Source organism: Rhinolophus sinicus, chromosome 3 (assembly GCF_057876585.1).
Source record: "Rhinolophus sinicus isolate RSI-liver-muscle chromosome 3, RSI-T2T, whole genome shotgun sequence".
Classification (NCBI taxonomy): Eukaryota; Metazoa; Chordata; class Mammalia; order Chiroptera; family Rhinolophidae; genus Rhinolophus; species Rhinolophus sinicus.
Genome location: NC_142503.1, coordinates 87,297,347 through 87,316,295, shown reverse-complemented (window position 1 = coordinate 87,316,295; position 18,949 = coordinate 87,297,347). Strand labels below are relative to the sequence as shown.

The 18,949-nt window shown below is 39.0% G+C and overlaps 1 protein-coding gene and 1 pseudogene across 1 annotated transcript; both read right to left on the bottom strand.

Annotated features, from left to right (window-relative positions):
- Positions 1-8,368: 8,368 nt before the first annotated feature.
- On the bottom strand, positions 8,369-14,107 carry SPMIP10 (sperm microtubule inner protein 10). Its single transcript, XM_019732379.3, has 3 exons — positions 13,935-14,107; positions 13,271-13,379; positions 8,369-11,088 (listed from the first exon to the last, which is right to left on the bottom strand). The coding sequence occupies exons 1-3, from the start codon at positions 14,018-14,020 to the stop codon at positions 10,879-10,881; spliced, it is 405 nt and encodes a 134-aa protein (XP_019587938.2). The 5' UTR covers positions 14,021-14,107; the 3' UTR covers positions 8,369-10,878.
- Positions 14,108-18,042: 3,935 nt separating this feature from the next.
- On the bottom strand, positions 18,043-18,933 carry LOC148758520 (porimin pseudogene; annotated as a pseudogene).
- Positions 18,934-18,949: the final 16 nt, after the last annotated feature.

Genomic DNA, 18,949 nt, shown 5'->3' with positions numbered 1-18,949 from the left:
TGTTTAATACCATTTGTCTTTTGTCCAGTTTTTTAAATGGATTGCTGATGAAGGGTAGCAAAATATGCTCCCCGAAAATGCCACTTTGGCATATAGATTATTTTGAGCTAAAGGCAATTGAGAAGCAGCAGGTAGAGAAAACCTCTCTGCCTTCCCACAACTTACCTACAAGCAGGATATAAATTTGTAAAGTTATCTCCATCTTCCCTCTCTACTACGAAGGACAGAAATTAATCACCAGAAACAACACTAGACCTTTATCAGCCAGCCCAAAGGAATCTACATAACAAACTTTGCTTAAACTAACCCTTATCTACCATTATTTTCTCCATATGTTTGCCTTTGTCTAGAAGCTTCCAATTTGCAACCTCTAGAAGGTCAAAGTCCTTTTCGTCTTGTCAATTCTCTACAGAATTATTGTTCTTTTGTTAAGATGCTATGTTAGCCCAAGTTCTCACCACCCTTTTGAGTTACTCATCACTGGATACTCCCATTTGTATTCATGATGCACGTATTAATAAACTTCTTTGTTTTCTCTTGTTCATCTGTCTTTTGTCAAATATACACAGCCCCAGAAGAACCTAGAAGGGCAGATAAAAAAGTTAAAACTTTCCTCCCCTACACTCGTCTTTTCCTCATCGATTTGAAGGGGTTCTTTGTATATTCTGAATGGAAGTCTTTAGATTTACGTGTCTTCTGTCAATCTGTGGCTCTCTTCTTGTCTGCTCTCTTGATGGACTCTTACGATGAAAACAAGTTTTTAATTATGATGAAATCCAACATTTCAATCTTGGTTAGTGCTTTTGCATCCAGCTTAAGCCATTTTTGCTGATTTCAAGTTCTTTATATCAGAGGAGTCGGTTTTGCCCCAGAACATACTCTCCGTGACTAGACTTCGATCCAACTCTGAAGAATATGCACTCTGTATTTGTTGATGGAGAATGGTCCTTTTCTCAATTTCTAGCTCATTCTGTTTTCAAAAGATAGATCTGAATGCTTTTAGGAAGGGTTGGTAATCACAGTGACTAACATATTTTATAGCACTAACACCCATCAGTCAGAACGGACACTGATAAACTGCCTGAACTAGTGAAAGAGCAGTAGTATCAACGCTACATACAGGGAGTGAAAACCATTCACCTGTGATCAGGTTCAATCTGTATCAGCTATGTGGTCTGTGGCTTGGATTACCTTTGGACAAACTATTGTGTTTAAGGAAGTGCTGTATAGAGTGGGGTTCTTGCATAGCAGCACTTCCTACATAGTTTATGCAGTGCTACGTAGAGTGTGGGCCACACATAAGCCTCACCTGGAAGCTTGTTAAAAGTGTAAATACTTTGGCCTTATCCCAGACCTACTGAATCAGAATCTCTGGAAGTGGGGCCTGTAAGTCTATTTTAATAAAATTTCTAGGTGATTCTGATGTACACTAAATTTTGAGAACCACTACAGACCAAAATTTCTAATAGAAATAAACTGTAAACATTAGCCCTCCCCCCAAATTAAGCATCTGGCACCTAATATATGCTCAATAAATGTTTGATGAACAAGAACAGGAGTGTATGCATGAATGTGAGAGCATGAATAAAAGACACCAACCGCACGTAGTCTCACTGCTATTCATATATATTCAGTGACCAACGTGTCCCATATTCTCCAGTCATTAAAGCTTAAAGCAAGTCCACTTCACTTGTAATCGATCCATATTTTTAATGACCCACAGACTGCAAGTGTGATAATTGACTGGAATATTTTAAGATCTTTGTGGAGAAGAATGCTATTTCCTAAAATAAAGAATTTACATTTATATTAGACGAGGGGCCCTGTCTTCAGATGCAGACAAAGCTCTTTGTGTGTGTGTGTGTGTGTGTGTTTGTTTTCTTGTTTAAGAGTTAAATTTTTTTCCAATGTAAAAAAATGGCCTTCTTTTCCCTTCTGGCTAAGTCCAGAGTCCACTGTTAATCCAGACAAATCATTTACAATGAAGTTACATCTTTATAATGGAAATAATATTAACTTCTGACAATGCTAGAGGCAAAGTTATATCATGGGCAACTCCGCATTCTTCTAAGGTTACTTTCCTGGAAGGTAAGATATTGCTGAGCAATAGTTCATTCAGAAGATAATGGTGCATAAACATGTACAATTTTATCAAGATTAATTCATTATTTTTCAAATTATGTCCCAACATAACTTGGGACATAAAAAAGCTGGAATAAACAAGTGGAATTAAAGATACGGACTGTTCCTCTCCTGCAGGTTGTTATGGGAATCTAAAGGAGATTGATTGTGAACCTGTTACATTTGGATCCCACAATCAACACAAAATTCCATAATTTGAAATTTGTTGGTTAATAAAATGAAGAAAACAAGAAAAAGAGTATTTCCCAAACTCAGCAACATAAAATGTGTTACACCAAAGCACACAAAACCCTTTGAATACTTGTGTAGTCAGGTGGGGGGGGGGGTTGAGTTTTAGAGTCAGGTGTGGCGCAGAGCTCTGCAGTGGTCCCAGATATGCTTTCCAGCTCCTCTTCCTGTCTTTCACTGCAGTCATTCAGTAAACGTTCCTTGCAGGTTGGCTCCGTGCAAAAACGAGGGGAACTACCAGGAGGATTAAGGAATAGTCTCAGTCCTTCAGATTTCTACAGGCAGAATAGCGATATCGAGTGCCATTGAAGCCCACGGAAAGGGGGATTACGTCCAACATGGGAGATATCAGAGTGAAGTCCTCACAGACAAAATACAGTTGAGCAGGGCTTTGAAAGGATATGTCAGTATATGGTTATATTAAATTGGTTGGAGGGGAAAGGAAGGCTAAGTCCGGGACAAAGAATGGCTATGTCCAGCAACTTCGGAGGAAAACAGCCTCAGCGAAAGTGTGAGTGCAAGTGTGTGCGATGGTGGGCCTTGTGTCATGGACAGTAAGACAACCATTTGTCCGTACTTTCACTCTCCAGAATGCCAGACACTGTACTGATGAAGATTGACTGAGCTTAGGTGGCAATAATCTTTATACAGCAGTACCCCGGGTTTCGAATGTCTCGGTTGATGAACATTTCGGTTTACGAACGCAGTAAACCTGGAAGTAAATGCTTGTTTTTGAACACGCCTTGGAAGTCAGACATGTCATGTGGCTTCCGCTGAGTGCAAGATCCTGAGGCCTAGCTGTTGGTTGTTTTCGAACGTTTCAGAACTTGAACGGTCTTCCAGAGCGAATTACATTCAAAAACCGAGGTACCACTATATAACATTATGTTCTGGGTATTTGCTTCATTAATGGGTTTTGTGTGTGTGTTAAAATATATGTAATATAAAACTTAACCATTTTAACCCTTTTTAAGTGTATAGATCAGTGGCATTAAGTACATTCACGTTATTGTGCAGCCATCACTGCCATCCATCTCTAGAATTTTTCATGAATGATTTTTGAGCAGGAGGATGAGGGGATCACAGGGGATTTAGCCAGATTAGTATCAGTATGCAGGGTTGACTGAGCTGTCCCTACGTATTTACCAGAAAGGTGAGAGGGGGCAGGGAACAAATTAAGAGGCTATTGTAAGAAACTTGGGTTCAGGTGGAGTAGCTCCTCACAGAGAATGAAAAGAGATAGCTATTGAAGGTACCATCATCTACCTACAAGGTGATTGAATGGCTTTGGGTGATAAGGGGCAGCATAAGGAGTCTAAAGTGATTTCTGAGACCCAGAGAACTGAGAACAGGGGGACATTATTAGTTGACAGTATTTATCAATATTGGATAACTTTGAGGAAAGGTAGTCAGGAGAAAAGACCCAGTCTGAACAGAAGAAAAGAGTGGGGAAGATGAGGAGCTCATCTGAGGAATATGAGATTCTTGGTGAGATAATTATTTGAAACAATGTAGCTTAGAGTACAAATTCTAGCCTAGTCTGGAAAAGAGATTAGAGATGTGAATTTTTGGTTTTCTCTTAGTGGTGATATTTGAAGCCAACATGGTGGATGAGAAAGGTTCCTCTTCCTGTTTTGGGGGAACTTACTATTTCCCGCATTCACTGAATTCCTGCATTCTTCCGCTTGGAAAAAGCTACGTTGCAACTAAGCCATGGTACGGCTAAAATTTAACTGGCAACCCAATCCATATATGCCTATCCACAGGCCTAATAATAATAATATGTACATTGTATTTAGTGTCATGCTGAGCCCTTTGTATCTTATTTAATAGAATATTTACAACAACTCTATGAACTAGCTATCAGTAGCTCTGTTTTCCAGGTGAGAAACTGAGGGAGAGGTATATGGTATATGAGCTTGCTTGAAGCCACAGTAAATAGTGGCATCAGTGTTTGAAACCAGGTCAGCCTAACTCTCAAGTCCATGCTCCCTGAAGCACTTTATTGGTGGTTTTTAATTTGTCCCTAAATGTGTTCTCCCTTGTTTCCTCTTTTTCATTTTCAAATTTTTACATATCAGATAAAATCCGTCTGGGGCTAGGAACTAATGAGGATAGTCCAAAGGATTTAAGCTCCCCTTTGTTGGCAAAATGCTCTATTTGAAAATTTGTTAGTTACACAGGCATTGAAGAATTTGTAACCTCTTGCTTCTGTACTATCACAATATTTCTAACAGGTAAAGACAAAGTTACCCTTTATTAAAAAAGAGCAAACAAAACGTTTTTTAAAAAGTGTTTTTGTTTATTTGTTTTTCTTGGGCGATACAACAGAGACCTCTTCTGGTCAAGAGGCTGAAGTTTTAGGCAGAGAACCAACTTGGAAAAAGTTAGGATGGAGAAAATAGAATACAAAATAGGTTTCACCGAAGAGTTGAAACTGATTTGCATTGGATTTGAAACTGACAAGCAGAACAGAGAGGGGAGTTCATTCCACACATGGAAGCAACATGTACAAAAGCATAAGTGTTTCTTCTTTCCTGATGATAACATATGTATTTGCTATAGATAATTTATAAAGGTACAGGGTGTAAATAGGACTCATTCACAACACCACCATCCAGAAATAATATTGTAAGCATTTTGATGCAATGTCTTCCATCATTGTTTTCTGGTCATATACATTCTTCTTATCTGTAAGACTGGGTAAATCCTGACTTTTTCAATGTGTACTATCACACATATTTTCTCACATTCTTAAAGGAAGAAAAAGAAGCCCGATAGCCAGGCTTCTAAAGGTAAATCATTTAAAAGCCAGAGAAATTTCGGTGAATACCTTTATACTGGTCCCCATATCGCCAGGGCCCCAGTTAATGCACCGAGATGCACCCGGCTTGGTGATGGAGTGCTGGCTGCATTCCAGCCACTGCTCACCTCTACAGCACTGCCCTGTGTGGGGTACACCTATGCATCTGCTCTCGCTGGCCCCTCTGCTTGCCAAGGAGTGAATTAGCAATGGTCAAATATGAACATCAGTGTTCTCCATATAAAAAAATATATCCATTGGCATTTTTGACCTTGGAAATCCTAGAGATTTCACAATCACTGGGACTAACACACCTAGATTAAGATGCAGCACAATATTCTGCTCTCTTGCAAGGAAATTTATAGTCTTGAAGTAACCCACGGTGGGTGGAAGAGTTAAGCTTTCAGAAGAGGAGGCCAAAGCTACACATTAATTAGAATTTACATTTAGGAGAGTGCAATTAGATGACGAACAATCTGAAAGAGGATTACTTACTGGGAAGTAACTTGGGGGGGGCGGTCACAGAAACTTAGGGAAAATTAAATAGAAGGATAGAATAATTGATATGATAGAGGGATAATGCTGTCATTGAGTCGGACCTCACAGAATGGTGAACACAATTGGAAGAACCAAGCACTGTACATTGCTTTGTTCAATTCTTCTGTTCAAGATTTTTTTCAATTTATTCCTAGAGATGTTTAAAGACCCTACTCACATGAACTTCTGGAGTTCAAGGCACCTCTTCATAAAGAGTTTAACCTCTTTTTGATGCCCTGCATTATTCCCATTCCTCTTTTCTGTGAAGTTGGGCTTCAAGTGTCACCTGGGATTTTAAATTCTAGTTGAGTAGTATAAACCCAAAGAAGTATCTTAAATTATAACTTGAAGACTTTGCTGAAAATTATCCCATTACCAGCCAAATTTGCCTTTGTTTTCACCGGAAGAGAAAAATAACGGACACATACTTAACAATAATAGAGTCCTGTCAATGCTTACTCTTGAGGACAAGTGGGTTGATTGTCTCAAATCTGTTTTAGAGGTAAGGTAGTATCAGGGGATTATAGGAAATAAAGACCTTTTATAAAATTATAGTTGACATACAATATTATATTATATATAGTTTCAGGTATACAACATAGAGAGTTGATATTTATATTCCTTACGGTGTGATCACTGTAATAAGTATATTAACCCTCTGGAAGTAAAAATCTTCGAATTATCCTAAATAGCTTTTAGAAATTCAGAAATACTTGCTTTTTATTTCTTAAATTAGATGTATAAAAGAACTCTATTTCTCAAGCCTGGACTGAATTAAGGGGCAGAATGACATAATTATATAACTTATATTCTCCTGTTTTTCTTCCTCACATGCTTTTTAATGCAGTTCCAATACTTGTCTAATGAGGAGACAGAATTATTCTATTATCTCTTCTAAAATCTTCTGATTGGACCTTATGTTTTCTAGAGAACTTGGATCAAAAAGACCACAGGATTTCTTAGAACTATTTGTAAAAGCCTAAGGCTAGAGTTCCATTTCCAGCATGTCAATGTGAGGACCTCTGCAGACTCGCTCCCCAGAAAAATTAGTGATAATTATACAAGGTGTTTAAATTAAAAAAAATATATTACAGTAAAAGACACATTGCCATTAATCCCCCTCACAATACTCACTCTCACTTCAAACACAATTACCCCATCATTCTTGCCACTTTTTGAAGCAGTTCTGGAAGCCCTCTTTTGTGTGTCTTTAGTTGCACTATCGTGGCTGCCTCAATGTCCTGAATCGATTCAAAGCATTTACCTTTCATGGTCATTTTGACTTTGGGGAAGAGCCAGAAGTCGCATGGTGCCAGATCTGGTGAATATGGTGGATGAGGACACACTGTAATGTTTTTATTTGACAGAAATTGCCATACCAGAAGTGATGTGTGACATGGAGCGTTGTCATGATGGAGGATGATTTACGGCACACTTTAAAACACACCTTCTCTCAACCGTAGCTCACACCCTGTTGAAACTTGTTACACATTGTTACTAAGGTTCACCGTGCCACTTCCCATATTGAAGTTCCCTGCCTTTCCCTTGGATGGCACTCGGCAGCAGTATTCACCATATTTTGAGATCACAACGGAAAGACTCTGTGGCACACATCGCTTCTGGTACTGCAATTTCTGTTAAATGAAAACATTACAAAATAAGGTGGTGTGTCCTCATCTATCTTATTCACCAGACCTGGCACCATGTGACTTCTGGCTCTTCCCCAAAGTCAAAATGACCATGAAAGGTAAACGTTTTGAACTGATTCAGAACATTGAGGCAGCAACAACAGAGCAACTAAAGACATTCACAAAAGAGGACTTTCAGAGCTGCTTCAGAAAGTGGCAAGAATGATGGGATAAGTGTGTTCGAAGCGAGGGGTAGTATTTTGAGGGATTAATGCAATGTATCTTTTACTGTAATAATTTTTTTATTTAAACATTCACTGTATTGTTTGATCACACCTCATAAATCCAATTATGTCAACATTAACATTACACATAAATGGATTAAACAATCCAATCAAAAGGCAGAGACTATCAGACTGGATGAAAAACAAGTTCCAGTGATATGCTCTCTACAAGAGACATATTTTAGATTAAAAAGATTCAAATAGATTGAAAGTGAAAAAGTTGAAGAACATATATCGTGCAAGTGATAACCACAAGAAAGGTAGAGTGGCTATACTAATATCAGGCAAAATACACTTTAAAACAAAAACAGTTACTAAAGTTAAAGGGAGACATTTAAAAATGATAAAAGGGTTAGTCCATCAGGAATATATAACAATTATATACAGAGGGTGCCAAAAAGTGTATACACATTTTAAGAAAGGAAAAAAACTGTATTAAAATTGTAATACTCAATATATACCGATAACAAAAGATGAATACAAGTCACATTTGACTTCTGCAATTACAAGAGGTTCTCAAAGTGGTTACCCTTAGCGTCCAGACACTTCTGATTATGGTGAACTACTGCCTGAGCAACGTTGACCAAAGTGTCTACTTGTATACATATTTTTGGCACCCCCAGTATATGCACCTAATACCAGAACACCGAAATACATGAAACAAAAACTAACAGAAATGAAGGGAGAAAGACAATTCAACAATAATAGTGACTTCAATACCTTACTTTTGTTGACATAAGGAACATACAAGCCTGTAAAGAATTTTTATGAGTTTATTTGAACCAAACTGACAATTGCCAGGAAGCAAAAATCTCAACAGGTTGAAAAAGTGCTCCAGAGAATGACAGTTTTGCAGCTTATTTTATACGTACATTAGAATCAAAGGAGGAGGCATAAGTAGGGTTACATGAAATTCATTGGTGGTTAATTAAGGGGGTGGGAGAATGCAAAGTGAGAAATCTCTGGGATTGGATTGAAGCAAAATTGAGAGAAATACCTTTTTTACATTGGTGGGCACAGGATAGTTAACATTTACTGTATATAGAGGTGGTATGCAGGCAACGTGATAACAATGAGAGGTTCTGTGATTGTGCCTTGAGGGATCTGGAAAAGATTATTTCAATATTTCAAAGGTATGTTATCTTAGAGGCACAAAGACAATAGATAGGCTCACTTAAGGTAAAGACTCACCTTTGTCAAGGAAGCTACAGGCTAGGATGTGACTACCTGTCATGATCTGCTTTTGGTTAGGAGTTTTTATGTTCAGACCATCATACGTGGTTACTTTCGGTCTCTGAGTTTGGAGGGTGTGCCATGTGGGCCTTTCCTGAGCTTGTCAGGTTTAGTATGTGTTCCTTTTTTCGTCCACACTTTCAATAATAGAACACTAGTGAAATAAATCTCTAGGCTCAGATGGAGACACTCCTGCCCGGGGTGCCACATCAGCACACCAAAACTTAGATAACTTTCATCCCCCTGTAAATGCTTTGCTTAACCAGAAATGCAGTATATCCAGTTAATCCCCAAACACCACACCAACTCTGGGCTCAATACATACTTTCTTGTTTCTTATTCTTTATCCTATAAAAGCTTCTTGCCTTCCACTCCATTTTATAGTTCTCCGAATGGAGACTGTCGACTTAATGAAGTTTTTTTGGTATCACCTAGTCTTCTTTAATCATTTTTCACATCCTATATATACAGTTTTTACTATTTACACTTTATTTACTGATCTTTAAGTTGATGTTAGATGGACATCTGTATCATTTTTTATAATAGTTTCCTTAGTGCTATTATCAGATATGAACACTTGGCTAGATGAAGCATAGCTTTGACCCTCTATGCAGTTTTCCTTGCTCCCCCACTTCATCGCACCTGTTCTGAGCGTATTTCCTTTCTAAAGCTTTTATAACATATAAAGTATGCAATTGACTTATAGCCTGACTTATGCGATTGACTTATATTATAGCCTTTTAATTGTGGTAAAATGTATATAACATGAAATTTACCATCTTAACCTTTTTCGAGTATACAATTAAGTGGCAGTAAGTACATTCACCTTGTTCAACCATCCACCTCCAGAACATTTTCATCATGTCAAACTGAAACTCTTTACCCATTAAAACATAACTTCCCTTTTTTCCCTACTATGCAGCTACTATTCTACTTTCTTTCTCTAGGAATTTGACTATTCAAGGATCTCACATAAATGGAATCATACCATATTTGTCATTTTGTGTATGGCTTATTCACTTAGTATATGTTTTCAAGGTTCTTCCATGTTGTAGAATATGTCAGAACTTCATTCCATTTAATGGCTATTTCATTGCATGAATATACCACATTGTTTATCCGTTCATTTGTTGATGGACATTTGAATTGTTTTCACCTTTTGGCTATTTGTGAATATGCTGGTATGAACACTGCTGTACGAATATCTGTTAGAGTCTCTGCTTTCATTTCTTTGGGGCACATACCAAGAAGTGGAATTGCTGGATTATAAGGTGATTCTCTGTTTAATGGTTGAGGAACTTCTATACTGTCTTCCACAGCAGTGCGCCATTTTGCATATGATCAATTTAATGTTTTTAAATTATATGAATAAATTCTTTGCTATAAGAAATTGATACTTGGATACACTGAACCACACAGAAAGTACATCTCTGCTAAAATTGTATGATGTATCATAGGGTTGTCTGCCAAACGCTTCTAATTACCATTTTGTTTAGCTACCAGTGTCCAGAGCCTTAGGGGAGTGTGCGTGTGTGTGTGTGTGTCTGTGTGTCTGTGTGTCTGTGTGTGTGTGTATGTGTTGGTAGGGTGGACAACCTGGTAGGTTGGGGCAGTCAGAAAAGTAGCAAAAATAATTCCACATCCTGCAACTCTGTTTCAGTTTGGCTCATCTGACACAGAGTTTTGGAGGGGATGAATAATAAAGATGGAGTGAGGAGGAGAGAAAGGTAGAGAAGTGTGGTGGGGTTTGGTGGTAGGACTGGATCAGTCTGCTATTTCCTAACTTTTGGTGTGAAATAAATCTCAGTGAGACAGTTTTCCTTGCTCCCCCACTTCGTTGCAGCTGTTCTGAGCCTATTTGCTTTCTAAAGCTTTTATAACGTATAAAGTATGCGATTGACTTATAGCCTTTCAATTGAACTTGTAGGTGAATTATAAATGCACAATGAACTTAAACATTTATGGGGTGGGGAAGAGAGAGACAGAAGAGATTAAAACGTTTTATCACTTTATTCTTCTTTCATCAAACCTGTCGCCTCCTGCAGCCATGGGAAATCACCGTGCTCTGGTATCTGGAGAGAGGTGAATGCAAAGGTATATCTGCAATTTTTATTTCTGGTGGGCCTTTCTTTGCTACTACTTGACGATCTTCCCCATGGCAAAGTCTTTCACTGTGATTCAAAAACAGAGAGTCTTCTAAAGGGCCAGCATAGATTCCACATGCTTCTGCATGCTAAGAGAGAAAAGAAAAATGTGCTGTATATGACCCCAAATATCACTTTATTAGATTAAGATGAAAGTTGTCCAGTAGTTTTGCTAACTGTCCCTATCAAGAAGTAAGTTCTAGCGAACAGAGCAACATCCTTTTTAAAAAGCAACGCTCTCTAGCTGGTGTCTTCCGACCACCAGGAAGAGTGGTGTGCACTACAGACGATAAAGATAAACTTGGAGTCAGGTTGTTGAACTTGAATTTCACTACTTATGTGACCTTGTACAAGTCATTTACCCCTAGGAGAGTCAGTTTTCTCAAATATAAAATAGAAATTATTAAAGGATTCTTTGAGTTTTTAATAAAATATTATATATGAAAAAATATTTTGCCACCACTGAGTATTAAATAGATATAAAGTATGCTGCCGCTATTGCAACTATGGCTGGATTAATAACAGCTACTTGAAGTTATTGTCTTAAGTATACATCTATTTCTGATTCTCCGATGCTACTGAATAGCATTCTGGTCTGGTCTTGGGAGGCAGCCCCATCTTCTCATTTTTATGTTGTTAAACAGTTATATCATTTCCTATGGGGAAAAGGGTGAAAGTAAGTAGAAGGAAGGAAAGCATAGCTAGCATTTACTCTGTAACTTCACTTCATTTAATTCTCATTTAATTTTCATTTTTACTCTGTAAGGTAGAATGTTCTATACACCAGTCATGAATTACATTTAAAAAATTATTAGGAACATTGTCATCTAAATTGTAAAAGTGAAATAGCTATGTAACATTATGCTGAATTATAGTTCTAAAGAGTGAGTTCAAGAATAAAGAATGTTTTGATGTATTGGAAATAGTTTTTAATTATTGACTGCAACTCAAAGTCTACATCATGTAGTTCTAATACATGAAGAAGATAAAATCAGTACTAATATTGTTACCATGCTAAAGCTACTCAGGACATTGCAAATTATTTCATAAGCCACTAAATTACACAAAATACAGCCCTATATTATGATTGTAGAAAGTCTTAATAACCATATAAATTTGATGTTTAAGTCTGTTATTTGAGTTTTGATTTCCTGTTTTATCTTTCTTATCAAAATATTACATAAAAATACATATAAAATAATCATCTCAGGGCAAATGGCGGCTTCATTTATTACATTGTATGTGTGCATTTTATAAGAATAATTGAGCCACATTTTCATGATATATTTTTATATCATATAATGCTCGTATTTTGTAAAGTCATCTCTGCCTTGGCTAAGTACATTCTCATTCAACATTAATTGCTTATCTATTAGAAAGTTGCAAATTAGTTATACACATTTCTTTGTAGAAATCCTAACTTAAAATCTCCTCTTGTAGTCTGATGACTACAGTATATTCTCCTTTAAAGAAAAAACTTACCTTTTCACAGGTGAATTGCCAATCTGAATTTGGAAAATGTTTTGAAACTACTGACTGAACAGGAGTATTGAATGGGCAACGAGTCTTATCTGTAAATCTAGCCAAACTGTCCCCATAGCTCTCAACCCTGAATATGCAGTACGACTTTAAAAATACATGCTCTGTACTGTAGCTTTAATATTAATGGTCTCTATTTCTGATGGGCTTCTTAACTGTAAGTGGCAGTATGTGAAGAAAAAGGGAGACAGAATTCTGAAATCTTTCAATGTATCAACTTTTAAGTTTGTAATTGGGTTATTTGACTAGATGTTGCTATTTAACTTTTGTTTACAAGTTTATGTGAAAATGCATCAAACAGTTTTTGTCAGGTATTTGCCAGGGCCTGAGAGGAGGGAGAAATGAGGACATATAGGTAAAAGGGTACAAACTTTCAGCTAAAAGGAGTAAGTTCTGAGGGTCTGTTCAGTATGGTGACTACAGTTAATAATACGGCACTGTTCACTTGAAAGCTGCTGAGAATAGATCTTAAGCGTTCTCACCAAAAGAAAAGAAAGTTAACTCTGTGAGGGGTTGGATGTGTTAATTATCATAATCTTTGTAGTCATTCCACAATGTATATCAAATCCTTATATTGTACACTTCAAATATATACAGTTATGTTTGTCCATTATTCCTCAATAAAGCTGGAACAAATAAATTTAAAAATAGCTTTTGCATAGTTATGTATGTCTATGCATAGATATATTAAATAGCACAGGGTTTTTATTATGAACATTTATAGTAAAATACCTTCAGATTTACATTCCTGAATATCATGCTTTCTTTCCAAGGCATAACATAACGTCTTGGGAGCATCCCTTGCTTTAATGAAAACCGTGGCAAATGAACCTCATTACACCTAAAGATTAGGAAATCAAGAAAAGAGGATATCTTGTGAGTTAAATACAATCATTTTAGCATCACTCTAGGGCACGGAGGCACTTGTGTCCTGTCCGTGATGTTTGGACCCCACAGCTGCAGGACAGAGAGCTGAGCCACTGTGTGAGGCTCACCTAAGAGATAATGGACCCACTTAGGATTTCCCTAAGTATCACCAAGATCAAGAGTCAAGACTGGGTATCTGTACCTCCAACTGCTGCCTGTCCTTTACAATTTGCTCACCATGTTCATTTTCACCTCATTTTAAGGGAGAAGACAGAGCACCATGTTTTGACTCAGGCCTAAAGGAATCTCTGGCCAGTCACAAAATAACAGTAATTAATTTAGCTTCTGAATTTAGTACATGTTCTACACGCAGGTCAGACTTGCTTTGCCTGTATACACATTATTTCCCACTGGAACATAAAGCTTTCTATATGGATGCCAAAAAGGAAGTACAAAATTATCGTTCTCATCTGTGTAGGTCCCAGGTTGCAAAAACAAAAACAAAACCCCAAAACCTGTAAGTCCTCACTTATTAGCAGGCTTATATGAATTCTCATCAGGACAGTTGTCGGCCAGTTTAGGTAAGATAGGACAAGTGTCTTTTCCTGAAGCCATCGTTGCCAGGAGTGACAGTGATTCTCATCTAGAACTTGACTAACCCACTACTCTAATTATGATGACATTTCTGCCTCAGATGTAACAATGTTTTGCTAACTTCATAGCAACCAATTAGCAGTTGATTAAAAATGCAACTGTTAGAGCTATTTTTTCCGTTTTAATTTAATTTACTTTTTATTAGTTTCAAGTGTACAAAGCAATGTAATAATTAGACATTTAAACCCCTCATAAAGTGGTAACCCACCCCCCAAGCTACTATCTCTCTGACATCTTATATAGCTGTTGCAATACCACCGACTGTCTTCCCTATGTTGTACTCCACATCCCGTGACTACATATGCCTATATATTTAGTTACAGTTGACATTCGATATTATTCTACTTCAGCTTCAGGTGTATAGCACAGTGGTCAGGCATCTACACAGTCTATGAAGTGATTCCCCTGATAAGTCCACTGCCCATCGGGTACCTTACATGATCTTTACAACATTGTTGATTATATTCCTCATACTGTATTAACTACCAATTTGTATTTCTTAATGCCTTCACCTTTTCACCCTGCCCCCAACCCCATTCCCATCTATCACCCCAATAGATCTAGTACCCATCTGGCACCATACCTAGTTATTACAATATTGTTGACTATAATCCTGATGCTATACCCTACATCCCCGTGATTACTGTATAACAACCAATCTGTTCTTCTTAATCCCTTTCCATTTCACCCATCCTTAACCCCCCTCCCATCTTAAAGAAGTCCCTCTAAGGGGGACTTCTGGTTTGGTAGTGATGAACTCCTTAAGATTTTTCTTGTCTGGGAAGCTCCTTATCTGTCCTTCAATTCTAAATGATAATCTTGCTGGGTAGAGCAACCTTGGTTGTGTGTTGTTTTTCATCACTTGGAATGTTTCCTGCCACTCCCTTCTTGCCTGCAAAGTTTCTGTTGAGAAATCAGCTGACAGTCTTATGGGGGCTCCCTTGTAGGTAACTAACAGCTTTTCTCTTGCTGCTTTTAAGATTCTCTCTTTGGGGGTGGCCAGATGGCTCATTGGTTAGAGCGTGATATCTCAACAAGGTTGCCGGTTCAATTCTCACATGGGATGGTGGGCTGCACCCCCTGCAACTAAGGATTGAAAACGGCAATGGGACTTGGAGCTGAGCTGTGCCCTCCACAAGTAGATTGAAGGACAACAACTTGGAACTGATGGGCCCTGGAGAAACATACTGTGCCCCAATATTCCCCAATAAATTTTTTTTTAAAAAAGATTCTCTCTTTGTATTTAACTTTCGGAATTTTAATTATGATGTGTCTTGGTGTTGGCCTCTTTGGGTTTATCTTGTTTGGGACTCTCTGTGTTTCCCGGGCTTGTATGTCCATTTCCTTCACCAGGTTAGGGAAGTTTTCTGTCATTATTTCTTCAAGTAGGTTTTCAATTCCTTGCTGTCTCTCTCTTCTCCTTCTGGTACCCCTATGATGTGAATGTTGGTACGCTTGATGTTGTCCCGGAGGCCCATAAAACTCATCTCAATTTTTTTATTCTTTTTTCTTTTTGCTTTTTGGTTGGGTGTTTTCTGCTACTTTACCTTCTACATCACTGGTTGGATCCTCTGCTTCATCTAATCTACTGTTGATTCCCTGTAATATATTCTTTGTTTCCATTATTGCATCCTTTATTTCTGACTGGTTCTTTTTTATGGTTTCCATCTTCATTTTTATGCTTCCTATCTCTCTGTTGAAGTTCTCCCTGAGAGCACTGAGTATTCTTATAACCAGTGTTTGGAACTCTGCGTCTAGTAGATTGCTTATCTCCATTTTGCTTAGTTCTTTTTCTGGAGCTTTGTTCTGTTCTTTTATTTGGGATATGTTCTTTGTCTCCCTTTTGGCTGCCTCCCTGTGCTTGTTTCTATGTATTAGGTAGGGCTGCTATGTCTTCTGGTCTTAGTAAAATGGCCTTATGTAGTAGGTGTGCTGTGGGGTTCAGTGGCACAGTCTTTCCGGTCACCTGAGCCATGCGTTCCAGGTGCGTCCCCTGTGTGGGTTGTGTGTGGCCTCCTCTTGTAGTTGAGCCCTGGTTGATAACTGCACATCAATGTGAGGGACTGACCCTTGGGCTCACTGGTTGTGAGGACTGGCCTTGACTACAGTGGAAGAGTTGTTGTGCAGGGGCTTATCTTACAGAGTAGCATCTGCCTCAGCAGGACTCTGGTGCCTGCCCAATGTGCCCCTTGGTGTGTCATACTTGGAGGCGGCTGGGTGATGCTCCAGCTCCTTTTGAATCTGGTCACTGGGGGCGCCAGCCCCAGGACCACCTTGGAGGGGATTTGCTGTAGGTCTACCTCAGCCACAGCCCATGCCCCACCCGGGGCCCCCAGCAGGAGCCAGAAAGAAATCCACAGATAGCTGCTGCACATGCTGTGCTTGGAAGTCCCATGAGAAGCCAAGCTGAAAACCCATGCCGGCTGTCGCTAGTGCCGGCTTAGGGCTGCTCAGCCAGAGGTACAGGACACCCTCAAGCCAGATGCTGCTTGTCTGGGTTCCGTGAACCTTTGAGAGACCCTAGGAAAGTCTGCGTCTTGAGCCAAGGCAGGTGGTCTCCACGAAAAAGCCCCTGGAAGCAGCCTGCGTGTACCCAAAAGTTTGGTGGGGTGGGGTCTCAAACCACCAGGGCATGGCAAACTAATGGTGGAGACTCAGAAATGGCAGCCACCTGTGTTCGCAGGCGAGGAAGGGGGAGGGCTCAACAAAGAAACAATGGCTTCCACCAGCTCCCCTGTTCAGGAGAAAGCTCCAGCCCCTGTCAGAAGCCAGACAACTCAGTTCCTCCCCATATGTCCCTGCCGCCTCTCCAGGCGCTGCCCCAGCACTGGAGCTCAGAGTAAGTGAGTCTGTTGGCGGTAAGTCCATGCACAGTCCCTCTAAGAGGAGCACCTGAAAGTGCAGACTCCCTCAGTCTCAGTCACAATCTTTGCTGGTTTTCACAACCAAAAATGATGTGGACTTCTCTCCCTAGCACTGGAACCCTGGGCTGGGGTGGGGCTGGGATCTCTCGCTCCTTTAGGGGATGGGGGACCTTCACAACTGAAATAGCCCTCATGATCTTTAATGGTCACTCACAGGTGTGGGACCAGCCGATGCCATGTCTCTGCCCTTCCTATCAGTCTGGAGGTAGCTTCTTCTGCACGTCCTTAGTTGAAAGGCTTCAGTTCAGCTTGATTTTAGGCAATTCTCAATAATGGTTGTTTTGTAGATTAGTTGTAATTTTGATGTGGTTGTGAGAGAAGGTAAACACAGTTTTACCTACTGCATTATCTTGGTTGTTAGAGCTATTTTCAATGTCTGTTTAAACTCCTTTTTTTTTTTTTCTTGGAGAACATAATTTTATTCTAAAAGTAGAGCTCAGAAACAATGAAATATCAAAAGCTGGTCATTATAATAAAGAGGCAAAAAAAGAGGAATTAAAATTATTTTTCTGAAAAATAGAAAACTATTTCTATAATATACTGCCAACTTGCATTTATCTGTTTTTGATTTATTTAATGGATCATCCAAGGAAATTTTAAAATCATTGATTGGATTCTGCCTAATATTTAGACATACATCTGGAAGACATCATTACTGAAGGAAGGGCACAATGCCATCTGGGCATACAAAGCAGCTTGTCACAGCATTCAAGATGTGTAATAGTCTTTGTTGCTCACACAAAGAACTTCTGTGCTATTTAGAGATGGATGCATCCTAATTACTGATGCCACACAGCAGGAATTTTATGAGTAAACCAGGTCTTAAGCATAATTTTCGTTTAAGTGTCTCTTTGGAAAGCATCAATATTTTATATGTTTTAAAGGTTAGTACTTGGGTTAGAAACAAAATGGCCCCCCCACCCCCAAAAAAGGAGAGAAAAGCAATTACTGGCCCTATGTGACTGATGCCACAAGAAAACAGGACAGGACTTGTTGGTATTACCATATTATTTTCTAAAAGTGAGTATAACCATTGCATTAAGTATACGCTCCAAATGTTCTTTAAAAATCCAAACCAAACCTTTTTTACCTTCAGTAATCATGAGAAATCCTTATATTTATATATATTGTACGTTACATGGCCTGTTTATACTGTTTTCAACAAGAGAACATTGTCTTAAAACTATTTGATAGGGTTGCATCAGCCTTTCTGCTTTCCATTTCCTTCAAAGATGGCACCATGTTCATCAGTGGTTCTGAACCAAATGCCTTTTTGAATAATACATTTTGCAGCTAATGTAAAGAATAGATGAAATTTCCAGTAATGCAATACCACCATCAAAGCTGCCAATATCAAACTTTGATACCTTATTTTCTTTAGAATTTATAGTTGCTGTGATTGTTACTGATGAAAAAACCGACATCACCGAACTGTTGTGGGTTGTAGTCATCGTGGATGTCGACACCTGGCATGTGTTTTGTGAAACACTTACTTTGGGTGTCGACTTTAAAGTGGTAGAAGTCATGTTTGTTGAGACCCATGGTGTTTAGATGTTGCTATGGGTTTCAAGGTGGTGATGGTCACATTTTTTAAGACTGGGGAAACTGGAGTCGTTGATGGTTTTGCTGTGGGTTTCCCGGTGGTGACTCATTGAGGAAATGAGTTATAGATGGTTTCAGTGCTGTTGGAAGATTCACTTGTACAGCTGAAAGGCACATGTGGGGTATTATTGTTTAGTGGTGGGGTTTTCTGGAAGCGTGGAAGTCTCTGCTTGAAAATCCCACCGCTGTCTACCGCGGCCTTCAGCAGCGCTAGCACAATGAACATGACCTGCCACCTTGCGCACTAGCCCCCTTGTTCTGAGGGCAGGACGTGGCGACCTCAGGAGTCCCAACACCCCGAGGTGGTGGTGGCGCTAGCGAGTGCAGGCCTGATTTGCACGAAGCTTGCTCCAGGTTCTCTCCT

Bases quoted from the DNA above. Each gene is read 5' to 3' on its own strand.
- SPMIP10 (XM_019732379.3), bottom strand. From the start codon at position 14,020: ATGGCTTCAGGAAAAGACACTTGTCCTATCTTACCTAAACTGGCCGAC. The intron at 13,380-13,934 runs GTGAGGACTTAC...CCTAATCTTTAG, and splicing joins TCATATAAGCCTGCTAATAA to GTGTAATGAGGTTCATTTGC. The intron at 11,089-13,270 runs GTATTTTACTAT...TTTCTCTCTTAG, and splicing joins TCAGGAATGTAAATCTGAAG to CATGCAGAAGCATGTGGAAT.